This window comes from Acipenser ruthenus, chromosome 2 (assembly GCF_902713425.1).
Source record: "Acipenser ruthenus chromosome 2, fAciRut3.2 maternal haplotype, whole genome shotgun sequence".
NCBI classification, from domain to species: domain Eukaryota; kingdom Metazoa; phylum Chordata; class Actinopteri; order Acipenseriformes; family Acipenseridae; genus Acipenser; species Acipenser ruthenus.
This window is the reverse complement of record NC_081190.1, coordinates 43,791,374-43,815,520: the sequence shown is the minus strand read 5'-3', so window position 1 is coordinate 43,815,520 and position 24,147 is coordinate 43,791,374. Positions and strand designations below refer to the sequence as shown.

The 24,147-nt window shown below is 38.8% G+C and overlaps 1 protein-coding gene across 2 annotated transcripts in view; it reads left to right on the top strand.

The window, feature by feature from the left end:
* LOC117409381 (proprotein convertase subtilisin/kexin type 5-like) overlaps positions 1–24,147 on the top strand; it is a 182,371-nt gene that overhangs the window by 52,088 nt on the left and 106,136 nt on the right. For both annotated transcript variants that reach the window (XM_058996278.1, XM_034015346.3), the window contains exons 8-9: positions 9,241–9,453; positions 12,390–12,490. In XM_058996278.1, the coding sequence (XP_058852261.1) occupies positions 9,241–9,453; positions 12,390–12,490 (314 nt within the window). The remainder of the gene's footprint in view (positions 1–9,240; positions 9,454–12,389; positions 12,491–24,147) is intronic.

The following is a 24,147-nucleotide window of genomic DNA, read 5'->3' as shown; positions in this document are numbered from 1 at the left end:
GAAAATGACCAACCCATCCTCCACTTGAAGTCTGTTCGAAGACGAACTTGGGTCATAACTAATGATATATGAAAGTGCTCTTAGTCTATTTAATGAATATTAAACCAGGCTGGCTCCTAAATATGCACAATTCACCATAGTTTGGTTTACATTAGTAAATGGAAAAAGCAAGAAATGCTTCCACTGGGCTATAAAAGTTGAAAGCAGCCTTGGCAAGATTTGTTGCCAGTGTCCTTAATTAAACATGATTCAAATGTTATGAGTTCGGGTAAAGAAGTGCTCCAGTATCCATACTCTGTATAACCGTGTATTCCTAATTTACTGTGTTAGCTGTGTTCATGAAAACGTGTATTTTACCAGTGTATGTTAAACCACTCTCCTTAAGTCTGCTGCTTGTTGCTTAGGTTACAAGAACAATTGGTTTAATGGTTTAGAAAATTAACATAGCATCACCTATTCAATTAGTCACCTCATTTGTTTTTTGTTTTGCCGCAACAAAATATATTTATCGTTAGACTTTCTAGATTGTATTCTACATATGTCCTTTTGGGCAGTTGTACATTAAGATGCATTTTCTGTTCCTAGCAGGAAAAGTCCAATAGAAATGTTTTGGTTTTCGTAAATGCTCTTCAGACTGTAGTGTCGGTATTAAAAAAGATGTGAAGGAGGTTAAGTCCCCAAGCGAGACTACCCTTTGGCTTTCATCATGTACCTGTGTTGTCCAGGAAATGGCATAATAATGACCTCAGTCTGTAACTTTTTTATATTTTGAAGTCTGTAACCTAATCCTAGCTCCATATGCCATTTAATTTGATTCATGGCGGAGCGGTGCAATGGAAGGCGTCTGCACACGGAGCAAGTGCGATTCATGCTAAGGTGCCAGTGGTTTATGGGGTTAGCAACAAGGCTCTAATTTCCTGAGCATGACTGGGGCCATTGAGAACAGGGAGATGGGAGTCCGGTTAGTGAGAGGGCTTAAAAGGAAGTAAAGAAAACAAAAAGTTAATCAAATGATCGAAAGTAAAATGAAAACCAGAGACTGTGTTTTTTCAGGCAGGTTAGATTTCTTCTGTTTTGTTACCTCAGTGACCTTTTGTGCTGATTTCTATGTAGGAACATTTTAATTGTAAATGGGATCCGTATGTATAACCGTAATACTTTCTTCTGAAAAAAAGAAAGAAACACAGACAGTGTGCAGTTATTTTAGACAGTATTAATCAGTAAACATATTATTATTATTATTATTATTATTATTATTATTATTATTATTATTATTATTATTATTATTTTGTGCAGGATTCTTTGTAAAATGAACATACAGTACCTGATGTCATGTTAATTTAGAATCCTGCATAATGCACTCTCGTGGTTTATTGGGTCATTCTTATTGCGTGGTCTTCAGTGTGAAAGCAAATATGTATTATGGAGTAGTTTTCATTCTGTTGACTGGGCAATTTGTAAGACACATTTCCAGAAATGCCAAATGTGTCCTTGACCCCTTGCATTCACCCCTAAATTGGTTTTCTTTCATTAAAATACAAACAATATACTTTTAAACCAGTTATACAGCATATATTTAAACCATTAATTTACAAAAAGCAAAGATATGGACATTAATCATTTACAAAAGCTCACTATCTTAATATTCCTGCACGCCAAGTCTCAAAGAGATTTTAATGTCAGTAATGTCCATCTCCCCTTGAGTGGAAGCTTTGGAACCAAGTAATTGATCTCCATGGTGATTCTAAGAAGGCTGCTGGCCCATCCCAGTGCACTACCAGTATTTATTTTTATAACAACCCCTGCCAAATACAACATTATTATTGACTAATATACTAACTGTATTAAAAATGGAGTGAAATGTGTTCTGAACTACCTTGCGTCTTTGTGGAGCTTTTGACCTTAAAGCCCTCTAAGTCTGGATACACTCCAGTCTTCTTTCTTTAGCTCCAGGTGCCTCCTCCTAGTTTTTGGAAGTGTGGGGGAGTAGAAGCAAGGAAGGATGATTGTGGGGGCCAGGTATAGCTATCAACTTTTGAATACTAAGCCTTTTTTCTATTGTCGTCTGACCACACTGCCAACATTTTTTGCTGATTTAAAAGCTCATATAAACTGAAAAAGAAATACAACATACTGTACCAGCTACTGAGTAGCTAAGGATTTGGTTTCAAAGAACCAACAGCAGCTTGCTGCTGATTTTATTAGCAGTCTCCAGGCATTTCTTGCATTTTGTTTAAACAACAGATATAATAGTTAAGGAATGTTAGCAATATACATTTATATGCACACAGCACCCCTGTATATTATTACTGACCTAAAAATAAGTCATATGCTGTGGAACATAAGGGAAATGTGTTTTGCATGTTTTTAATGTTTTAAACATTATTCATTATGGCCAGTATCTAATGTGGTCTGATCATAGTAAACCCTAAGTTAATGTGAATATTAGGAATGTAGGAATATGACAACCATCATCGCTCAGAGGATCATAATCTGGAGAGTAATTATTTATATGAATTTGCCCCATGTGCAGACCAGTAGTGATGTCAGAAGTGCGATAGGCTCCAGCAGACTTCCCTCTCTGACCCTGCGGGAGCTCAAAGGCAGTGGTCCCTGTGGGTACCCAGCCTAGATTGCAGGACAGGGTTTTGAACCATGCTCTCCTGGCTCATCCTGCACTCCTAACAGCAGTTTGACTTTTCTGAACAGTATAGAAAATAATGTACACTTATTTATTGTAAAAATATACTGGAGAGCCATGGTTTCAATCCTAGTGTAGCGACTTGGAAACCCTAGTTTGTGTGTGTCTGTGTGAAGTCCTGTGAGCTTATTGAACTTGGGCTCAATTTAAACCTCACAGGCAACAAAAGTGCTGCAACAATTTTTTTGGTCTTCAGGGAGACACAATAGACTACAAAAGATTTACATTTAGAGGGAATAATTTTATGTAATTTTAATACCTGTGCTAAGACAGTTTGCAGCTGATATAGATACTCACACACCTAAAACTAATTTAACAAAATGCTTTGGCTGCAGGGTTTTGATAATGAGTATTACATTCTGTGTTATAAATGTAAACATTTTATAACTGCAGGAATAGGGCTTCCAGGTTTAAAAAATACTTGTAAACATGTGAACTAAGATGGACAATTTGTGACCACCTCACGCAATGAAAGAGTACAACTAATTCCGAAATGCTAAAAGTGGCCCTGTGACAGAAATACAATGATTTTTGGTTGTAAATCTCCCTCCCGACCTGTGAGGGCGCTAAGCAGCGGGAACAGAGTTCTTTGGACGGGCTGGTCTGACAGTTCTTTCCCAGGGTCGGGAAGTCGGCCAGTCTGGATGAAGGCGAGAATTGGAGAGGCGGTTGCACTCGTTTACCAAGGGGTCATGTATGACGGCATAAAAAGGGACGGAGAATCACAAACTGTTCCTTCGCTTTGGTTTGTATTTTAAACCTGAAAGGACCCGAGAAGAGAGCAATGATTATACGTATCGTGAGTGTTTTGTTTGTTTGTCTATAATTGTCTGTCTTGTTTGTTATTGCACCGTGTAACAATTTATTATTTATTTTTTTTGGTTCCTGGGTAGTAAGTGTTATTTCCTAATTGCTTATGCCTCAAAAGTATAGAAAATGGCTATTATTCCCCACAAACTTTGCTTTTGTGACCAGGACAGTGATATTTTGAAATTTACCTATTTTCCAGAACATTCCAGATAGATTCAGTGCTGAGTAAACTTGGAGTAACTTCTAGAACTTTCTAGAACTTTCCAGTAATATAAATAGTAGTATAAATACAGGGGCCTTAAGCCCACCAGTTCAGTTTAGTTCCAGCTGCCTATCTGCATTTTTCTGGGATGGCATCAAGAGGCTGCAAGCATCCGGCAGACGCATTTTGCTATGTCTGCGGCCAATTTATCAAGACAAGAGCGAAAAAGTACTCCGTGGAAGCATCTGCTAAGATGTGTGAGGCCTACAAGGCATATTTCGGCATGCCTGTCAGGGATCAAGACAAACCCTGGGCACCTCATTTCACCTGCGAGCACTGCAAAAAAACTCTGGAAGGTAAGATGGACAATTGTTGCTCGGAATTTTATGTTATAAAATTTGTTAAAATTTTTAAAATTGTAAAAGTTTTTAATTTTAAAATGTTTTACAATTTTCAATGTTATTGAAAATATATATCATATATGAAAAATGTTGCGAGAATCTCTTACACATTAGTCATGGGTGAAATAAATGTATTTTTGTAGGATGGTACAGAGGGGAAAAGAGAGCCATGAAGTTCGCTATCCCAAGAATTTGGCGGGAACCCACTGACCACTCAAGCAACTGCTACGTCTGCATGGTGGACCCTTCCAAACGTCGGACTGGCAAGAATGCACCTGCTATCACGTATCCGGACCTTCCTTCATCCATCGCCCCGGTGCCACACTGCCATGAGCTCCCCGTACCCACTCCTCCGGAGAGAGAGCAGCCGTCTTTAGAAGAGAGCAGCAAGTCAGAGAGCGAGGAAGACGTTGTAGATCCAGATGACAATTTCAGAGGTGGAGCTGAGGAGAGAAACCCATACTACCCCAACCAAAAAGACCTCAACGACTTGATTGGAGATCTTGGTCTCACCAAGTCCAATGCCGAGCTTTTGACGTCTAGGCTCAAGCAGTGGAACTTGTTGGATGAAAGTGTGCAAGTCGCAGATCAGAGGAAGCGTCACCAACCTTTTTCCAGCTTCTTCACCCGTCAAGATGGGCTGTGCTTCTGCCACAATGTGACCAGTCTGTTCGAGGCAATCGGAATCGCCTGTAACCAGAATGAGTGGCGCCTCTTCATTGACAGCTCATCCAGGAGCCTCAAAGCCGTGCTGCTCCATAATGGTAACATGGTGGCATTCCTGATGGGTGTGGTTTGATGGAGCTGAGCGAATGGTTTCGCTCAGCATTTAATAAACAGCACAGAAAATAAAAGGTTTTAAACACAAAACAGGACACGGCACTTGCGCCAAAATAAATAGACAAACAAAACGTACTAAACACTTAACAAACGGTGCACGGAGAGACAAACAAACACGGTGAGTACAAACACTTCTAGATTATTATTTTACTTCACTTTACGTTCTCCACTCTCGAACACCCAACCCCGAGTGAAAGAAACGTGCATCTATATATACTGTTGTGCTGGGATTCAATTACTAATTAATTATTCACTTGAATCCCAGCACGTGAATTAATTCTGTGCAACCCCGTGCTCACATATTATTACATACTTTAAATGCACGTGAAGTGCCTAAATATAATTATACAATTTTAATTCACACGTGAAACACAGACCCGTTTATATCCCGTGTACCAATGACTATACACCAACATTTACACACGCAACACGCAACACACACATGCACACAGGGGCGGGGCACATTGCCACAGTCTCCAAGGCGGTTTTACCAAGTTTCCCTGCTATCTTTGCCTTTGGGACAGCAGGGACACCAAAGCCCACTACCACAGGCGGGACTGGCCACAGCGGACCGAGTTCTCTGTGGGGAGGAACAACGTCAAGTGGGAGCCACTGGTGGACCCCTGGAAGGTGCTGATGCCACCACTGCACATCAAATTGGGCCTTATGAAACAATTTGTCAGAGCTCTAGATAAGGAGTCGGCAGCCTTCAAGTACCTTCAAGACTTCTTCCCTAAGCTGTCTGAGGCAAAGGTCAAAGCCGGTGTCTTCGTCGGACCACAGATAAAGAAGATCCTGGAGTGCAATGAATTCCCCAAGAAGCTCACTAGAAAGGAGAAAGCGGCTTGGAACAGCTTTGTCGCAGTGGTTCGGGGCTTCCTGGGCAATCACAAGGCCGAAAACTATGTGGAGCTGGTTGAGACTCTGGTGAAGAACTACGGCACAATGGGCTGTAGGATGTCCCTCAAAGTCCATATCCTTGATGCTCATCTTGATAAATTCAAGGAGAACATGGGAGCGTACTCGGAGGAGCAAGGCGAGCGCTTCCACCAGGATATACTGGACTTTGAACGCCGCTACCAAGGACAGTATAATGAGAACATGATGGGAGACTACATTTGGGGGCTGATTCGTGAAAGTGATTTACAGTATAATCGTAAATCTCTGAAAAACTACTCACTTCTAAATCTTTTGTAGTCATTTTTGTATTACTTTAGTATAAATACATGTTAATTTGGATTCATATGTTGTTTTTTTCTGACTTTATGTGAACGAAAAGACACAAATTCACCCATTTTCTCATTGGAAATAGGTAAATTTCAAAATATCACTGTCCTGGTCACAAAAGCAAAGTTTGTGGGGAATAATAGCCATTTTCTATACTTTTGAGGCATAAGCAATTAAGAAATAACACTTACTACCCAGGAACAAAAATTGTGTTACATAGTGTTATTAGACGGCTAACACGTTCCTGAGCTGTCACCAAGGGCCAGCACCAAAACCCGGAACAGCACTGCACTACTGTCACTGTTATAAACCTTTATCACCCACCACGAGCACTGCTGCACGCACCCAGGATTGGTGACCGTGTTAGTCTATTGTGGGACGGATATTTATTTGGGACGGCATCCCTGTTGTTATATACTCCGTGCTCTACACATTGTTGTGTATTGCCGGGGATTATTATTTGGTCACCAGACCTGGATATAAATAAAAACTGTTTCCAAACCGGATTAAAACCTCTCTGTCTGCTTAATTACACCTATATCCAATCAACTGCTTTGCCACAGACCCCCATTAAGTATGAATATGATTTACTAAAAAAACGTTCAAGTTGACAAAGCAAAAAATGTGCTGAATGAATTTAGGAGCTAATATTTTAAATGTTTAGTAGTCAAAAAGAGGATTGTTCAGTCCATTCTAATCCAGAACCTTGTTCCAACTAAGACCAGGTAATTACTTAATGAAATGCCAAAGTTCAATTCAACAATTAAAGACCTTGCTGGAACATGGTTCTTGATTTCTCATTGATTGATTGATTGATTGAAAGACACACGTGAGTACTACTAAATGCCTTAACATATGGCAGTAGTAAACTCAGCTGAAGCATGCACATGTTAAACTTGACACCTCTATACAAGAAAAAAATCCCACCTTAGTTTTACTTTCAAGTTTAGAAAAAAATGATATACAAGGGTTCAGATTGATGCAGGTCTTATACCAAAGTCTAGTTTTGTTTTGGGAAATAAAACAAAACTCTTAACATGTCTAAACTTGTGACAAAGTACACTGCACTACATGTCTCTGGTTCTAATTAGTCTTAAAATATATAATGTTTTTAGATTTAGGTAGAATAGCAGCAGATGTTTAGCCTTCATATTTACTAAACACTGTTTACTTCTTGCAATAAGCTGTATACATCTAAATACTGGTCGAGAGCACGCAAAGGATTATTTACTCCTAGTTAATGATGACTAAAAAAATAAACACAACAAATCTATTATGAAACAGTGTCCATGTTTTTTAGTATGTGCAGCACCCTCAAATTTCTAATTTAATTGCAATGTATTCCATCTCCCCATGCCCGCTAACAAGAGCATTGTTAATCCTCATGTCCTGGCTTTGCTCCAGTAACAAAAGGAAATGATCTGGCCCTGTAAAAGGGGATCTTTTAGCAAACATATCTCCAACTTCAACTACTGTATGGATCTATTCAACAAAATAGTGACAATGAACACTAGCTACAGTGTTTTTAAATTAAATTGTTAATTTAAGATTGTGTTATTTTTATGCTTTTTTATGATTTTAGGTTGTATATGTATATATAGTAGACCCTGATTTTTTTATGTGATATAGCCATCTGAAATTTATTTGTATCCGGTGGACAGTATATGTGTATATATATATATATATATATATATATATATATATATATGATCTTCATCCCACTCAAGGTCAGAGCTGCCATCAAACAATAACTAGTGTGCCGCGTTTCCGGTTTAGTTTTTTTTTTTTTTTTTTTTTAACTGGATGTCGGTTTTTACTGATTTATACCCGACTTTTGTCTAATTAATCTTTTTTTTCCGGTACTATTTTCTAGAAAATACACTATCTTGATGCTGTTTTATTTTGACACTTGTAAAACACGTCTCTCGATGGCTTGCACCACCCAGTTCTGTCAATTTTCTTTTCTTTTCATGATTTCAAGGCGAGTAAACCTGGCTTGTTTTGTGTTGATGTCATATTCATACCTTCTGTTGATACTATTTACATCAGCTCAACGATTGCCCAAATGTTCGCAAAGTACCAGCTAACTTGGGAAAATGTGGCTTCAACTTGCACAGATTCTGCTTCATCACACATGCCAGGGACATTAAACTTAATCAGAAACCAGAACTGCTACGCATCATATTATTATTATTATTATTATTATTATTATTATTATTATTATTATTATTATTATTATTATTTTTATTTATTTCTTAGCAGACGCCCTTATCCAGGGCGACTTACAATTGTTACAAGGTATCACATTATACATTATTTCACATTATACAGATATCACATTATTTTTACATACAATTACCCATTTATACAGTTGGGTTTTTACTGGAGCAAACTAGGTAAAGTACCTTGCTCAAGGGTACAACAGCAGTGTCCCCCCACTGGGGATTGAACCCACGACCCTCCGGTCAAGAGTCCAGAGCCCTAACCACTACTCCACACTGCTGCTACATATTCCTCATGTAAAGTGTGTATACTGAGATTTTTTTCCCCCGATTTTTACCGATGTTTCTATTAAAAACCACTTTTTTTTTTTTTTTTAACTGATTTTTTTATCCCTAATTTGATATATGTAAAATAAACTATTTTTTAGAGATAAACAAAAATCCTGAAAACTAACCATAACACATTCATATTTTGAAAAATATTCAGTTGTCTGAACAGATTAACATCAACACCTCCTCTTTAGTTACCAGTGAGATGGTTTGATCTATTAATATCAAAGTACTGTTCTTTCACAGAAATAAACCTCGCTTAGCATTTCTACATTATGTATGACCCTGATAATTACTTTTCTTAACCTGATGTTCTTTTTCTTCCTTGTTGCTGTCTGGGGGATCTTTTACTATGGTATTGGTGGAACAAAAATGTCTTTACCTAAATTGAAACACTAAAATTAAGTCACATGTTATACCCACTTCTGTCACCTTCCCTCATACAAAATGACCTAGAAAGTTTACAATGAATCCTTGAATAATGAGAATTTATGGTTGTTTAAACAGGGAAGAAAGGGCCGGGGTTCAATTTTTGTCTGGGCTTCGGGAAACGGAGGGAGAAGCCGAGATCACTGCTCCTGCGACGGCTACACCAACAGCATCTACACCATCTCTATTAGCAGCACGGCAGAGAGCGGCAAAAAGCCTTGGTATCTGGAAGAATGCTCCTCCACTCTAACTACCACCTACAGCAGCGGAGAGTCTTATGACAGGAAAATAGTAAGTGAGGGTTTACATCTGATGCATCTTTCATAGATTCACTTGTGATAACAGCATTCCACTAAACATATCCCTGAAGTACAAAATAAAGAACAATCAGACTGCTTTGTGAGATTTAACTTCCTTCCTCCAGGAAAAAAATAATAATAATAATCAAGCACTTGTGCATAGAACTGTTTGTGGCAGCTGTTTTTAGCCAGCAAATTGAGTCAGCTGTTCACAAGAGTTTTCAACCAGAAAACATACTTCTCTCAAGTTGAATCTTTTCCTCTGCTTCTCTGATAGATACTGCCCACATCCATCAGAAATCAAACTGTCCTAATATCTGATAATCATTGTGCTTTAGAAGCAGTTGAATTATGGTATGTGCAAACTGGAGACATTGGGCTCACCATAAGGTTTTTCATCCAAAACTAATGCTGAACATGATAAACCGTACCCCACAGTAAACTTTATTCAATATTTTTCTTTGGAAGTCTGTGAGGTACTGACATCTATTGTAAGCTTCTTGTTTTTTTTAACAGATATGTATTCACTATTCCCACATTAGCTATGAATGTAATAAAAGAAAAACAGAAAAATGTGTTTTGTTCTCAAAATTCTGTTTTTCTATTTATGTTTAAGTTGTGCAATATTTTTTCCTTTAACAGTACTATTATATTGTAAACTATATATTGTATTATACAAATGCTTCTTACAAATACTAAATAAATGTTTAATCTATTGAGAGTTAGATAATGTGTGTGTGTGTATATATATATATATATATATATATATATATATATATTTTTTTTTTTAATACTTCACCAGAAGGCCAGTTTACAATTGTCTTTTTTAAAATTTAACAAAAGCAATATGAAACAGTTTGCCACTTTGTTATTCGCCTGAGTAGAAGTTTAATATAATGTTTGGAATGAAATTGAATATTTTAAATGTGTGCTTAAGCATTTTGCAAGAAATACATACAGCTCTCGTATTTTTACATTTGGCTTGTGAGATAAAACCTTGCAATATGTAAACTACATTTAAACCCTTTGGGGGGGGGGGGGGGGGGGCTACACTGTTAATATGAAATAAAGGTCAGATGCTGTGTTCAGAATAGTGTGGCGATGTGGGTTGGACAGATTGTTTGAGGAGGTTTGTTTGTGTCCAGAAGGCATACCATGTCAGCATGTCCATGTGTGTGGCCTATGTGATTGATTACATGCCTCCTTGAGGACAGAAGTTCAAGCATCATTTCACTGCTTGACGTGCGCCTCAGCTGTAGGTGGTCTGTACCCTTCACTGATTTGTATAGGGTTACAGGAATAGCAAGTGGCCTCTAACCTAATAAGTCAATTATTTTGGATTGCTTTGGTAATTTAAATTGAAGTATCTCGACTTCTGTCAGCAGTTTCCTGCTGCAGGTGTGAATCCTGCTACTGATATTGTTGCCTCTTTATGGTGGAGGCAGGGGCGTGGGCGGGCAGGCGCTGAGTTTTTTCTTAGTGGAATTAATTGGACTGGTTTTCAGACAATGACTGTGAATGTATTTATTTCATCATGAGAATATCATCCAGATATATCCAGTTGTTTGTTATTTTACAAAAATGCTTGTTATTTTAGTTTGTTAATATCTTCTTGAAAATGACATACAAAGTGTATCTAAACAAGAAGAATATATTTCAGACTTGTACCAGGTTGCTTTTTAAGCCTGACTGAGGATAATGATCCTCTCAAGGTGTTGGATGAGGTTTAAAGGGTGTAAGTCAATGGACTGGCAGTCCATATCAGTCGGCTCAGTTGTTCTTAACTAAAGGATGTTGAAATGGCATTGCTGTGCTTTCCAGCTATGTTAATCTGAACTGGAACATCATTAGGCTAATTAATGTAGAGGACAATATAAATAACCCTGTCAAAACTGCAAGCGAGACCCTCTTTTGCCATTTGCCATTGTCAATGTCAGATATGCTATTTCTTCCTGTTAGTGTTTTAGCTGTCAGCCTATCAGACTGCCAGTTCTAACATTTTCCAGGTTATGTTTGACAGCTGACAGGCTGAACCTTATAATGACCTGCACACACTTAACTGGAGATTTTCACATTTTAAATAAGAAATTAAATACTGGAATGTCAAGACATTTTAGGAGTTCAGAGAGAATGAGGTGGGAGGGAAATAAATGAATAAATAGGGTATAAACTTTGAGCCCCTAGCACCAATTTATATCAGATGGCAAAATCTCATTGTGAAAGTTTTCTATGCATTTTCTATGCACTTATGTAGTCACGCTTTATGGTAATTAGATAATAATTAACAGTAACTGTAAATAAAGAATAATGTTGTAATATACTGCACTACCCTGTCCTGGGTACTTACATTTACCATTTGCTAAGCATTAAAGGGACAACCATTTACTTACAATTACAATTTTATGCGCAGTGTTTCTGCAGCATTAGCTTGCTCAAGTTTTTTCATGTTAATATCACAAAAACCATTTAAGCTGGCAACTTCACATTTTCAGTATAGTGGAAACTGCAAAATCAGGCTGCCATATTGAGGTTGTGTAGCTTTTGAAGTTACAGCTGCAGTACAATTATATGAATGTTTGGTACACAGGTGTATTCTTTGATTATCTTACTTGAGATTTATTACCAGGGTTGTCTAGTATAAAGTATCCCTTTAACTTTGTGTGTGTGTGTAGCTTTCGTGTTTTTTGGGATGCTGTCGCGCCCGATTGAAATGGATCAGCAGACCTCAGGTTTGCAAAATATGAGCTGAAAATACTGAAACCAGACACTCTGTTGAAGCCAACAGACAGAGTTCACAATGTGCTTGATACTTGTAGGTCTGCTTCACACCTTTTTTTTGACAGCGCCATAAGAGTCAATATAATCTATTATTATCCATGCCTTTTCCTTGAAAGAATGTTGAACATGTCCTGTTCAATCTCTTTTCAGATTACAACAGACCTGAGACAGCGTTGCACAGACAGCCATACAGGAACGTCTGCCTCGGCGCCCATGGCAGCAGGAATCATAGCACTGGCACTGGAGGCCAAGTAAGATTTTCATCCTTCCCTTCAAAGAACACATTCAGCATTCCTTTTCAATGTATTTTATATTAAATAGGGGACCCTGTGCTGCGCCACATCACAATAATTGACAATTCAGGCTTAGAAGCAGACAAACCAAGCAATATGATGTATTCAATAATTATACTCTGTAAACTATCCCTGTATGAAAGTTAGTTTCATCCACAATGGGCAAGGCAGGTTGTAGGCTCCTGATTGGCAGGTTCTGTATCCAAGACGGCACAGATTACTGATGTTTCATGAGGAACCAGTTTCCTTTTCCTGGGGAGAAAAGGCAATAGTTTTTGCCCCCTGACTCCCCATATAGTCATATTTACCAAAACCATGTTCTGTTGTAGGTTATGTTAAAAGCCGCTGCATTTTTAAAGGGTGTCTATAGTTGAGGTACGTTTTACACTTGCACAAATATTCCAGAACAAGCGTCCAAGAGGATTTGCTAGTGTGAATGCTACCGAGCATGTTCCTAACGTGTCCTCTTATCCTGTCATTTTGGGGTTTGATTCTCGTACAGCCGGAATATTTGCTAGCGTAACCGCACTGAAGACACAATCTGGAAAAGGATTTGAGAGAATTCACATCAGGCACTGCTGTCATTCTGCACAACGAAAGGCCCTATTTAATATTATCAAACAAGTCAGCATGAGTGACAGACAGCAAACGCAGGGACATCAGAGGTGTCAATGTCACGAATAACCGGTTTATTGTTGTGAACGATAATATCAACAAATGAAAAAATGAACAAAACAAAATACAAATGGGTATAGAACAGAAAAGGAAAGGAGAAAAAAAAGAAATGTAGAAAACAGTAATTCCAAAAATAAGAAAGAAAATAAATAACTGTAGAGAGCAGGTAAGTAAGTATGTAGGTACAATCAGAAGGCCAAACAGCATCGCAAATCAGAAATGAGTGTAGTGTCTGTAGGGTCTCCAAAAAACCCACACTCACAAACACAACACATACACACGCAGAGAAAGACAAACCCACACTCACAAACACAACACCCACAGAGGAAGACAAACCCACACTCACAAACACAACACACAGAGAAAGACAAACCCACACTCACAAACACAACACACGCAAAGAAAGACAAACCCACACTCACAAACACATACACACGCAAAGAAAGACAAACCCACACTCACAAACACAACACACAGAAAGAAAGACAAACCCACACTCACAAACACAACACACACAAAGAAAGACAAACCCACACTCACAAACATACACACGCAGAGAAAGACAAACCCACACTCACAAACACAACACATGCAGAGAAAGACAAACCCACACTCACAAACACAACACATGCAGAGAAAGACAAACCCACATTCACAAACACAACACACACAGAGAAAGGCAAACCCACACTCGCAAATACATACACACGCAGAGAAAGGCAAACCCACACTCACAAACACATACACACGCAGAGAAAGACAAACACACACTCACAAACACAACACACGCAGAGAAAGACAAACCCACACTCACAAACACAACACACGCAGAGAAGACAAACCCACAGTCACAAACACAACACACACAGAGAAGACAAACCCACACTCACATACACACGCAGAGAACGACAAACCCACACTCACAAACACAACACATACACACGCAGAGAAAGACAAACCCACACTCACAAACACAACACATGCAGAGAAAGACAAACCCACACTCACAAACACATACACACGCAGAGAAAGACAAACCCACACTCACAAACACATACACACGCAAAGAAAGGCAAACCCACACTCACACAACACACGCAGAGAAAGACACACACACAGAGAAGACAAACCCACACTCACAAACACAACACATACACACGCAGAGAAAGACAAACCCACACTCACAAACACAACACATGCAGAGAAAGACAAACCCACATTCACAAACACAACACACACAGAGAAAGGCAAACCCACACTCACAAACACATACACACGCAGAGAAAGACAAACCCGCACTCACAAACACATACACACACACACACACAGAAAGGCAAACCCACACTCACAAACACAACACACACAGAGAAGACAAACCCACACTCACAAACACAACACATACACACGCAGAGAACGACAAACCCACACTCACAAACACAACACATACACACGCAGAGAAAGACAAACCCACACTCACAAACACAACACATGCAGAGAAAGACAAACCCACACTCACAAACACATACACACGCAGAGAAAGACAAACCCACACTCACAAACACATACACACGCAAAGAAAGGCAAACCCACACTCACACAACACACACAGAGAAAGACAAACACACACAGAGAAGACAAACCCACACTCACAAACACAACACACACAGAGAAGACAAACCCACACTCACAAACACAACACATACACACGCAGAGAAAGACAAACCCACATTCACAAACACAACACATACACACGCAGAGAAAGACAAACCCACACTCACAAACACAACACATGCAGAGAAAGACAAACCCACATTCACAAACACAACACACACAGAGAAAGGCAAACCCACACTCACAAACACATACACACGCAGAGAAAGACAAACCCGCACTCACAGACACATACACACACAGAAAGGCAAACCCACACTCACAAACACAGCACACATACACATAAAGACAAAGGCAAAATAAATAATTACAGATGTAAAACATTGACTTATGGAAACAATACATTTAACAGTCTCTATGGCAATGGTGGGAGAATGACAGGTAGGTCCAACAAGTCATTTAGTAGCAGTGTAATTGAAATCCATACAAAGTAACAAAATAACAAAACCAAAAAATACTGAAAACCAAAGTAGCAAATGAAAGCAGAATAAATGCAACAAACAAAAAAGGAATGATCTCATCGTATAATGAAGTCCCGAAATGAGTCCAGTAAACAAAGCAATGATGTTGAATGTAAAAGGTTGAGGAAAAAAATTGAGATAGTTTAAAATGGTGAGCCAGTCCAGTTGTGATCGGTTTAATGGTGTAACAGTTGGTTAGAAAAAAATCAGGAGGCTTTTGGGAGACTGAAATGCAAAACAACATTATTGAAAATAACAATACATTTCAAGAATCACGGTACATTATGTAGTATTGGGCTTGCTACACTGCACGCAAGCCAGCTACATCATCATCTTGTTGCATTCCTGTGATTAACTAGGCAGTAGCCTTAAATACTGTGATTAAATATTCACTGTGTTATACATTACATGAACATAGTAAAAGTAAAATAAGATCAAATATATGTTGCTTACATCAACCACCACAAGCACTGAAGAAGGTAGCATTTTCAAATGATGGTGCTCAATGACGTCATTACACCATAGTGTCAGACGTAATCACCTTACAAAATGCCCATACTCATTCTCTTCTCCTGAGAGAAGTACCCCCAGCTGTTTCATACAAGTATACACATACCCTTCCGGAACAGAATGTATCGGAATCATTTCTAAACGATTCCGGAACGCAAGTGTAAACGCAACATTAGTGGTTTATAGGCTCATTGGATAGCTGCAGTGTTCTCAGTTACAATCCTGGCACCGAGATTCTCTGCTTTAAGAATGTGTTGATTGCTAGAAGAAGAAGAATAAACCTGCTGTAATGTGCAGCTGCTTCACAGTGTGGCAAGCTGGGTGAATAATCCTTTTAGTAATCAAGGGCAGAATGCAGACACTTGTGGATGACTACAAATATCCCACTGGTGGCCCAGTCCAGGAGTTTAATATTGCAAATACTGAAGGGAATATTTCTGCACTGCCCTCTTAGCTATAGCTGTTTTTAATTCCAGTCATCTTTGAGCAGCAGAAGGTCTACTCAGTGTATTTGTACTGGTAGAGAGTACTGTAGGTGCTTGAAGCTGATTGGCCATATTTAGTCCACAAGTGGACCGTGTTTCTTCAATCAACCAAAGAAGTCAAGGGGTTCCTGAGTGGTATTTTCACAGCCTAGGCTAAGTGCCATGTTTCTCTCTTTTAAATAGAATAGTGTCAGATCTTAATCCTGCCGCTGTTAAAGTAAAAGGGCCCAGGGTTATTAAAAATCAAAAATCCCATAGTGAATGTTTGTCTCTCTAGTCTGTTTCAATCTAAGAATATATGAAAAACAGACATTTTAATTTAAAGATTTACATGGTGGCTTGACTCTATATTTTTCAAGCCTGATTGTAAAATTGTGATTTATTACTAGTCTTATTGACTCAAAAGAAGATTGCACCACAGTAAATTCTACCTATTCCCATAAACCTATAAAGCAATATATTTTACTGTCCTTTAAAAGGTTACTAATTTCTTATGAAGGGTTTGAACATTCTTGGCATTCTTTCGTGAATTGGCTAAGCTATTGCTTCACCGGGATCACTCTTAGAGCAACATGGTACTGTGACAATAGGAAGCGAGGTCATTGATTTGTGGTATAATCTCATTAATTCACAGAAGGATGATGCATATGGCAGCATTGTTTGCTTAAAATGGTGTCTAACACGGTTCATCACAATCAATAGATAAGTGTGACACTACATCCCCAAAACCAACAATCTTCATACATAGTGAACAATAATTACAGTTACTGAAATAGAATCTCTTCTTGCCATATGAACGGAAATACTGTGTTCTTTGGAAATGAAACCCTGTGTGACAATAAACAGTTGGTGATTGAGGGGTGTATTCTTTTTAATTGTCTTACTGTTTTGCACAGCATTGAAATGCTGAAGAATTGTTGTACTGCCCAGGGCACGGTTCCAAGTAATGGCTATATAACAATGCTCCATTCGTTTTAGCTAGCTGGCTAAGTGGATATGACATTTTAAAAAGTAACGAAGCATAAAAAGTCATAAGAACTGAATAAACTTTGTGAATGGTGTAGGAGATTTCAAAGGGGTCCTGTACATAATGCCAGATGTTCCACTCATTACTGCTAATGGTTTTCGTTCTCACTGCAGATTTTGATTTCAATAAGGTGATCATGTCAATGCTGATAGATGCAGAATTATGTTGATAAGACAAGGGGATGCTGCTTTTTTTTTTTTTAATTACCCCAATAGTTTGTCAGCTTTTTCTATCAGAATTTGCGGAATACTTGTCTATATTATCTACTAATTATGATAGGATTATTATTCTTGGCGATTTTAATTTACACATTGATAATGAAGATGATTCAATGACTTGTGACTTTCTAAAGATCCTAGACACTCTTGATTTTACTCAGCATGTGTCAGGGCCCACCCATAACCGTGGGCACACTTTAGCTCTTGTCATTACTCGGGGTTTAGGTGTTCATATTTCATCCATAATTGACCTTACTATTTCTGTTCACTTTTGTATTTTATTTGAATCTTCTGTACCTGTACCAGGTAAGTATGGGACTCGTTTTAATTAAAAGTTGTGTAATTAATCCCTCAACGGCAAAAAGGTTCTCTGAAATTATAACTTCACTGCCAGCAGTTCCTTCACAGTTCCTGTCCACTGATGAGTTAGTTGACAGATATAACTATCTGTGCACAACTACTTCTCATACTGTTGCTCCAGTCAAGACTAGATTAGTCTCTTCTAAACGTAAAGCTCCTTGGATTAACAGTACTATCCATCAAATGAAAAGAGAGTGTCGTAAGATGGAACGTAAATAGAGGGCGACAATTACATATTTAATATGATATTATGAAAGATTATTTATTGAGGTGTAATAATGCTATAAGATCAGCAAGACATGCTTATTTCTCTAATCTTATTGAGGAAAATAAAAATTCCAGGGTGCGCTTTTTAACAATAGATTAACTGGTAAACCCTTCTTTACCACCTGTTAGTTACATTGAAGTGTCTTCAACTAAGTGTGAAGAATTTCTTAATTACTTTCAAAATAAAATAGTCCATTGGGGATCAAATTCCAGTTTATGGCCCTGATTTAAGTATCCCAGACAGATTGGGGGAAACAGTGCTGGAACATTTTGTTTGGATTACTGCTGAGGAATTAAACATGACTGTAATGCAGATGAAATCTGCAACTAGTAGTTTAGATCCAATTCCAGCTAGATTTCTGAAGGATATCTTTAGTTTCCTGTGCAGTGATATTCTTATGATTATAAATAGTTCACTGGAAATTGGAATAGTTCCGTCCTCCAAAATTGCCCTGGTTAAACCCTTTCTTAAAAAAACCACACTTAGATAGCACATTTCTGAGTAACTTTAGACCCATTTCAAACTTTCTGTTTTTAGCAAAGGTCCTTGAAAACAGTGCCGGCCTTAAGGTAAATTTTGATGTATGCAAACTTTGTTTTTGGCGTGGGACAGAGATGCGGGGTATGGGACAGGACGTAGAGAGAGGCCAGGGCGGCAGAAGTTAGTGTTATCAGGGGATAGCCAGGTTTCAGTGAGAGCAAGGAAATCGAGAGAGAGGTGGGAGGCAAAGGCAGAGATGAAATCCGCTTTGTTAGCAGAAGAGTGAAGAGTTCCAGAGTGCACCAGAGAGAGTGAGGGTGGGGGGAGAGGCAGAGGGATGAGGTTGGAGGAGCGGCGGCGGAGAGGGGGCAGAAGACGAGAGAGAGGACAGAACAGGGATGTGAGAGACTAACTCACACAGTCTACCAACTTAACACAGCGGGATGGTGCAGTTTTTGCCCATTCTTCTTGGCAGAAGAGCTCAAGCTCTTTCAAGTTGGCTGGGGATTGTCTGTGGACTGCAGTCTTCAAGTCTTGCCACGGATTTTCTATAGGATTCAGGTCTGGGCTTTGACTAGGCCACTCGAGGACATTCACGTTCTTCTTGCTGAGCCACTCCATTGTTACTTTTGCTTTTGCTTTGTGCTTAGGATCATTGTCTTGCTGAAAGGTGAATCTTCTCCCCAGTCCCAGGTCTCTGGCAGACTAGAACAGGTTTTTCTCCAGGATCTGCCTGTACTTTGCACCATCCATCTTTCCCTCGATCTTCACAAGCCTCCCTGGCCCCGCTTCTGCAAAGCATCCCCAAAACATAATGCTGCTACCACCATGCTTTACTGTAGGGATGGTGTTAGCAGGGTGATGTGTCGTATTTGGTTTACGCCACACATATCGCTTAGCATTGAGACCAAAAAGTTCCACTTTGGTCTCATCAGACCACAAAACCTTCTCCCACATGCGTGCAGTGTCCCCTAAGTGTTTCTTTGCAAAAGCTATGCGGCACATCATATGGCTTTTTTTCAGCAGTGGCTTCCTTCTTGCCACCCTCCCATACAGGCCATGTTTGTGGAGTACTCTTGAAATTGTTGAACAGTCAACATTTTCCCCAATCTCAGCCAGAGACCTCTGTAGTTCTTTTAAAGTAATCTTAGGCCTCACAGTGACCTCCCTCAGCAGTTTCCTTAAGCCACGGCTACTGACTTTGGAGGGACGGCCTGATTGAGGCAGTATCTTGGTGGTGCCAAACTGTTTCCACTTTACAATGATGGACCTGACAGTGCCTCAAGGGATATTCAAGACACTGAAAGTTTCTTATAGCCTTCCCCCAATCTGTACCTTTCAATAACTTTATCCCGGAGTTCTTTTGGCAGCTCCTTGTTCTGCATGTTTTGCCATTTGCTTCAAATTCACTTCATACAACAGAAACAGCTTGATTCTTCATCCAGGAGTATTCAAATCAGTTGAACTACTGTGATTGGACAAAGGTGGGCTCTATTTAACTTATTATGTACCTTGTTAAGGCAATTTGTTGTACCTGAGCTAATATGGGTTTGCTATGACAAAGGGTGTGAAGACTTATGCAATCAAGACTTTGGTTTTTTATTTTTAATTACTTTTTGAATATTTCTATAATTGTTCTTTCACGTTGAAAGTGTAGATGATGCTGTGTAGATCAGTGAAACAAACTCCTACTTTAATGCATTTTGAATTGTATTTTTTAGGCAGTAGAATGTGAAAAAATGTTCAAGGGTGTGAAGACTTTTTCAAGGCACTGTATAGGCCTAACCAAAAACATTATTTTCATTTGACGCACAAAAAAAAAAAAAATCATGTTCAAATATTAACCTATTTAGTGGAATATCGTGATGGTGATCTTCAAACAGTATTTCTAAGTAAATGGCTTTTCAATTTAAATAAATATCTATTTAAAACATGGTTACATTTTATATAGCCTAATAATATAACAATTTGCTATCACTCTAATCATTAATCTCTGTAATCTCCCTGAACTCTTCTCTCCTCTCCAAATTTCTCATCTCATCACATCAGTCATTATGTTTCATCCAGCCCTTGACAAGCAAGCCACGCCTCCAAAGGCAGTGTGCTCATGATTATGCATGAGCAGCAGGCAATTTCAGGATGGACTTGGGCGATATAAAGTAGTTGACGGGCCAGTAAGTGTCAAGCAGGGGTGTCTCTCTATGAATAAAGTTGAATCATGTAAAAGTATGAAGTCATTTTATTGTGAGACTGCTCAGACTGAGGAAAGCAGCAAGCCTTTACACTCTGTAGATAGGAAAAAACTGCTCTCCGGAACTCCTTATTTCCCACAACTCCCCGAGCGAGTGAGGACGGAACTACCAATGTTAAAATAGCTGAGTTTACCATCTCGTTCTTGTATCTCTGGTATCAAGTAGCACTTGACATTTGACGCAACTGGCGCCGTGTCCTGCGCAAATCTGTCTGTGTGACATTGCATAAGTGTTAATCTCAAAGCGTACACTAGTGTGGATAAATCGAATTTGGGACAAACAAAAACTGTGTTACTTGAAATTTTGATTTTGGCGCCCCTTGATCGTGGTGCCCTGTGCGGGGGCACAGGTCGACCTCCAGTAAGGCCGGTCCTGCTTGAAAAAATAGTACTTAAACAATATTCTTAAAGTTTCAATCTGGGTTTCATTCTAATCACAGTACAGAGACTGCCCTGGTTAGAGTAACAAATGATTTTCTGATGAGTGCAGATTCAAATTCTATTTCCATTCTGGTTCTTTTGGACCTTAGTGCTGCTTTTGATCCATTTTAATTGACCGTCTAAAGGGATGGGTGGGTCTGGCGGGTAATGTACTAAACTGGTTTAGATCCTACCTCTCTAATAGACAGTATTTTGTTTCACTGGGGGAGTGTGGCAAAGTGGTTAATCATGTGCAGGTGCAGGTGATCAAAGAACAGACAGACAATTGTAATCCAGGTGCAAAGGTTTGTTTTTATTTGTTTTTGTCCAGTGCCTGACGGTGAAACAAACAGTAAATAATAATGCTGGTAAGTAATACAGCGGTGTGTATTACTTACGTTTATAATCCCCAAGCTGGTCCCGAAATAATAGTCCCATTATTGTATCCCCACATTAAACACAAAACACACACACAAGTCCCTTTAGTGCGTGAATTAGTGATTGTGGTACAAATACAATTTACTGTGATACGAGTGAAGTGCTGTTCCGGGTTTGTGCTGGCCTCTGGCGACAGCTTCGGAACGTGTTAGCTGTCTAGTGATACAAGTAACAAAACAAAACACTCACGATTACTTTCACAACAAACACAGGTCCTTCCGGTTCACTTCACAATAACCAAAATGAAGGAACAGATAACATCGCTTTGACCCCTATTTATACCATCACTCATGACCCCTTGGTAAACGATTGCAGCCGCTCATCCAGTCCGCAGCTGCCACATCATTTTCCTTCTGGGTCAATGAGTTAGTGTACCGAAGCTCCACCCCTTTTCTATATGACCGACTTCCTTTTAACCTGTACTCTGTTCCTGTTACTTAGCGCCCTCACAGGTCGGGAGGGAGATTTACCACCAAGAATCATTGTCTTTCTGTCACAGGGAGTCAATGTCTTCTTTAGCAAATATCAACTGTGGTGTCCCTCAGGGTTCTATCCTTGGTCCAATTGTATTCTCTTTATACATGCTACCTCTAGGCCAGATTATTCGTAAGCATGGTGTAAATTTTCACTGTTGTGCAGATAACACGCAGTTATACATGTCGGTGAAACCAGGTGATATCACTACAACATCAGTGCTTCTGGAGTGTTTTACTGGCATAAAGACTTTTTCTGCAACTTAACTCGGATATGATGGAAGTTTTGATAGTGGGTGCTCAGCAACAACTTGACCTGTCAAAAATAAACTTGGGTTACTTAACTCCTAATTTGAAATCTGAAGTGAGAAATGTGGGTGTTATTTTTTACTCTACCTTAAGTTTTGAGTCACACATCAAAAAGATTATAAAAGTTTGTTTCTACCATCTCAGAAATATTGCCAAAATTAGATGTTTTCTGTCTATTTCCGATGCAGAGAAAATAGTCCGTGCCTTTATTTCTTCGAGATTGGACTACTTTAATGCTCTGTTTGCTGGACTTAGATGCCAAGCCGTATCATGACTCCAGCATGTGCAAAATGCAGCTGCAAGGGTCCTCACCAATACAAAAAAGAGAGCTAATTTAACTCCAGTTCTGGCTTTTTTGCACTGGCTCACAGTAATATATAGAATTGGTTTTAAAATCCTTTTGCTCACCTTTTAAAGCACTGAATGGTTTGGCACCTGATTACTTGTCTGAGCTGTTGTCAACTTCTCTCTGTTCCAAGGGTTAGGCTCAGAAGGAAAGGAGAGGTTGCTTTCTGTGTTCGGACTCCACAACTGTGGAATTCTCTGCCTAATCATGTTACAAGTCCACCCACAGTGGCTATTTTTAAATCAAGGCCTGAGACCTATTTTTATAATTGACCTATCTTTTTATATTATATTGGCTTTTATTCTCTTATTCTTTTTACAATATTTTTTGTAATTACTGCTTTTTGTAAGTCTGTGTGAAGCGCCTTGAACCTCTTGGTATGAAAGGCGCTCAACAAATAAAGTGAATTATTATTATTATTATTATTATTATTATTATTATTATTATTATAGTTTGAGTTCCTTTTTATTTGATTTAGATACGGCTTTGTTCATGACGAAAACTCGTCATGCTGATAGCTAGCAACAGAGAACTTGTGAATCGGTCCTCATTGAATGTATGACTTCATATGGCTGTAGAACAACATGATATATCTTTGCTGCAATGCAACTGTGAAGAACTTGTGTTTCTTCGGTCTACATAGATTCTAAAGAAGAAGTGGTCAATAAATAGATTAAGCTAAATGTTTAGTATATTCAAACAGTACATATAGTGCTGCATTCCATCATCTTTAGCCAAGGAATAATTGTGAAAGCAGATGTTATTAATCACTAACCTTGATGAACTTTGCAATTTTATAAGCATCATTGAAGTTGTTTGTCTTGCAAAAACCTTTAAAACTGCAGATTTTAAACAAATTAAATTAACTTAATTATAACTATGGCAACTGAAAATGACACCTCTTCTAAATAAAGCCACATTTTAAACCATTAAAAAACAGAATGAACATTTGCAAGATTTAGAAAATAGTGGGGAAACCATGGTATGCATATCTTACGGACAAACTGTGTGCTAGACTAGGTTTTATGTCCTGTGGTCAGTGTTATAAAGCAAGATGACTCCCCCTCACCGACCAATAGCTAAATCTAAATCTAGCTGCAGAAATGTTCTATTCTGCGTTTCCAGGCACATACTTTTTAGGGGTATGGGTTAATGGTGTGTGATTTTTAAAAAAACTGGTACTACAGAAATGTATCATACATATCTTATGATTGATTTTCTGA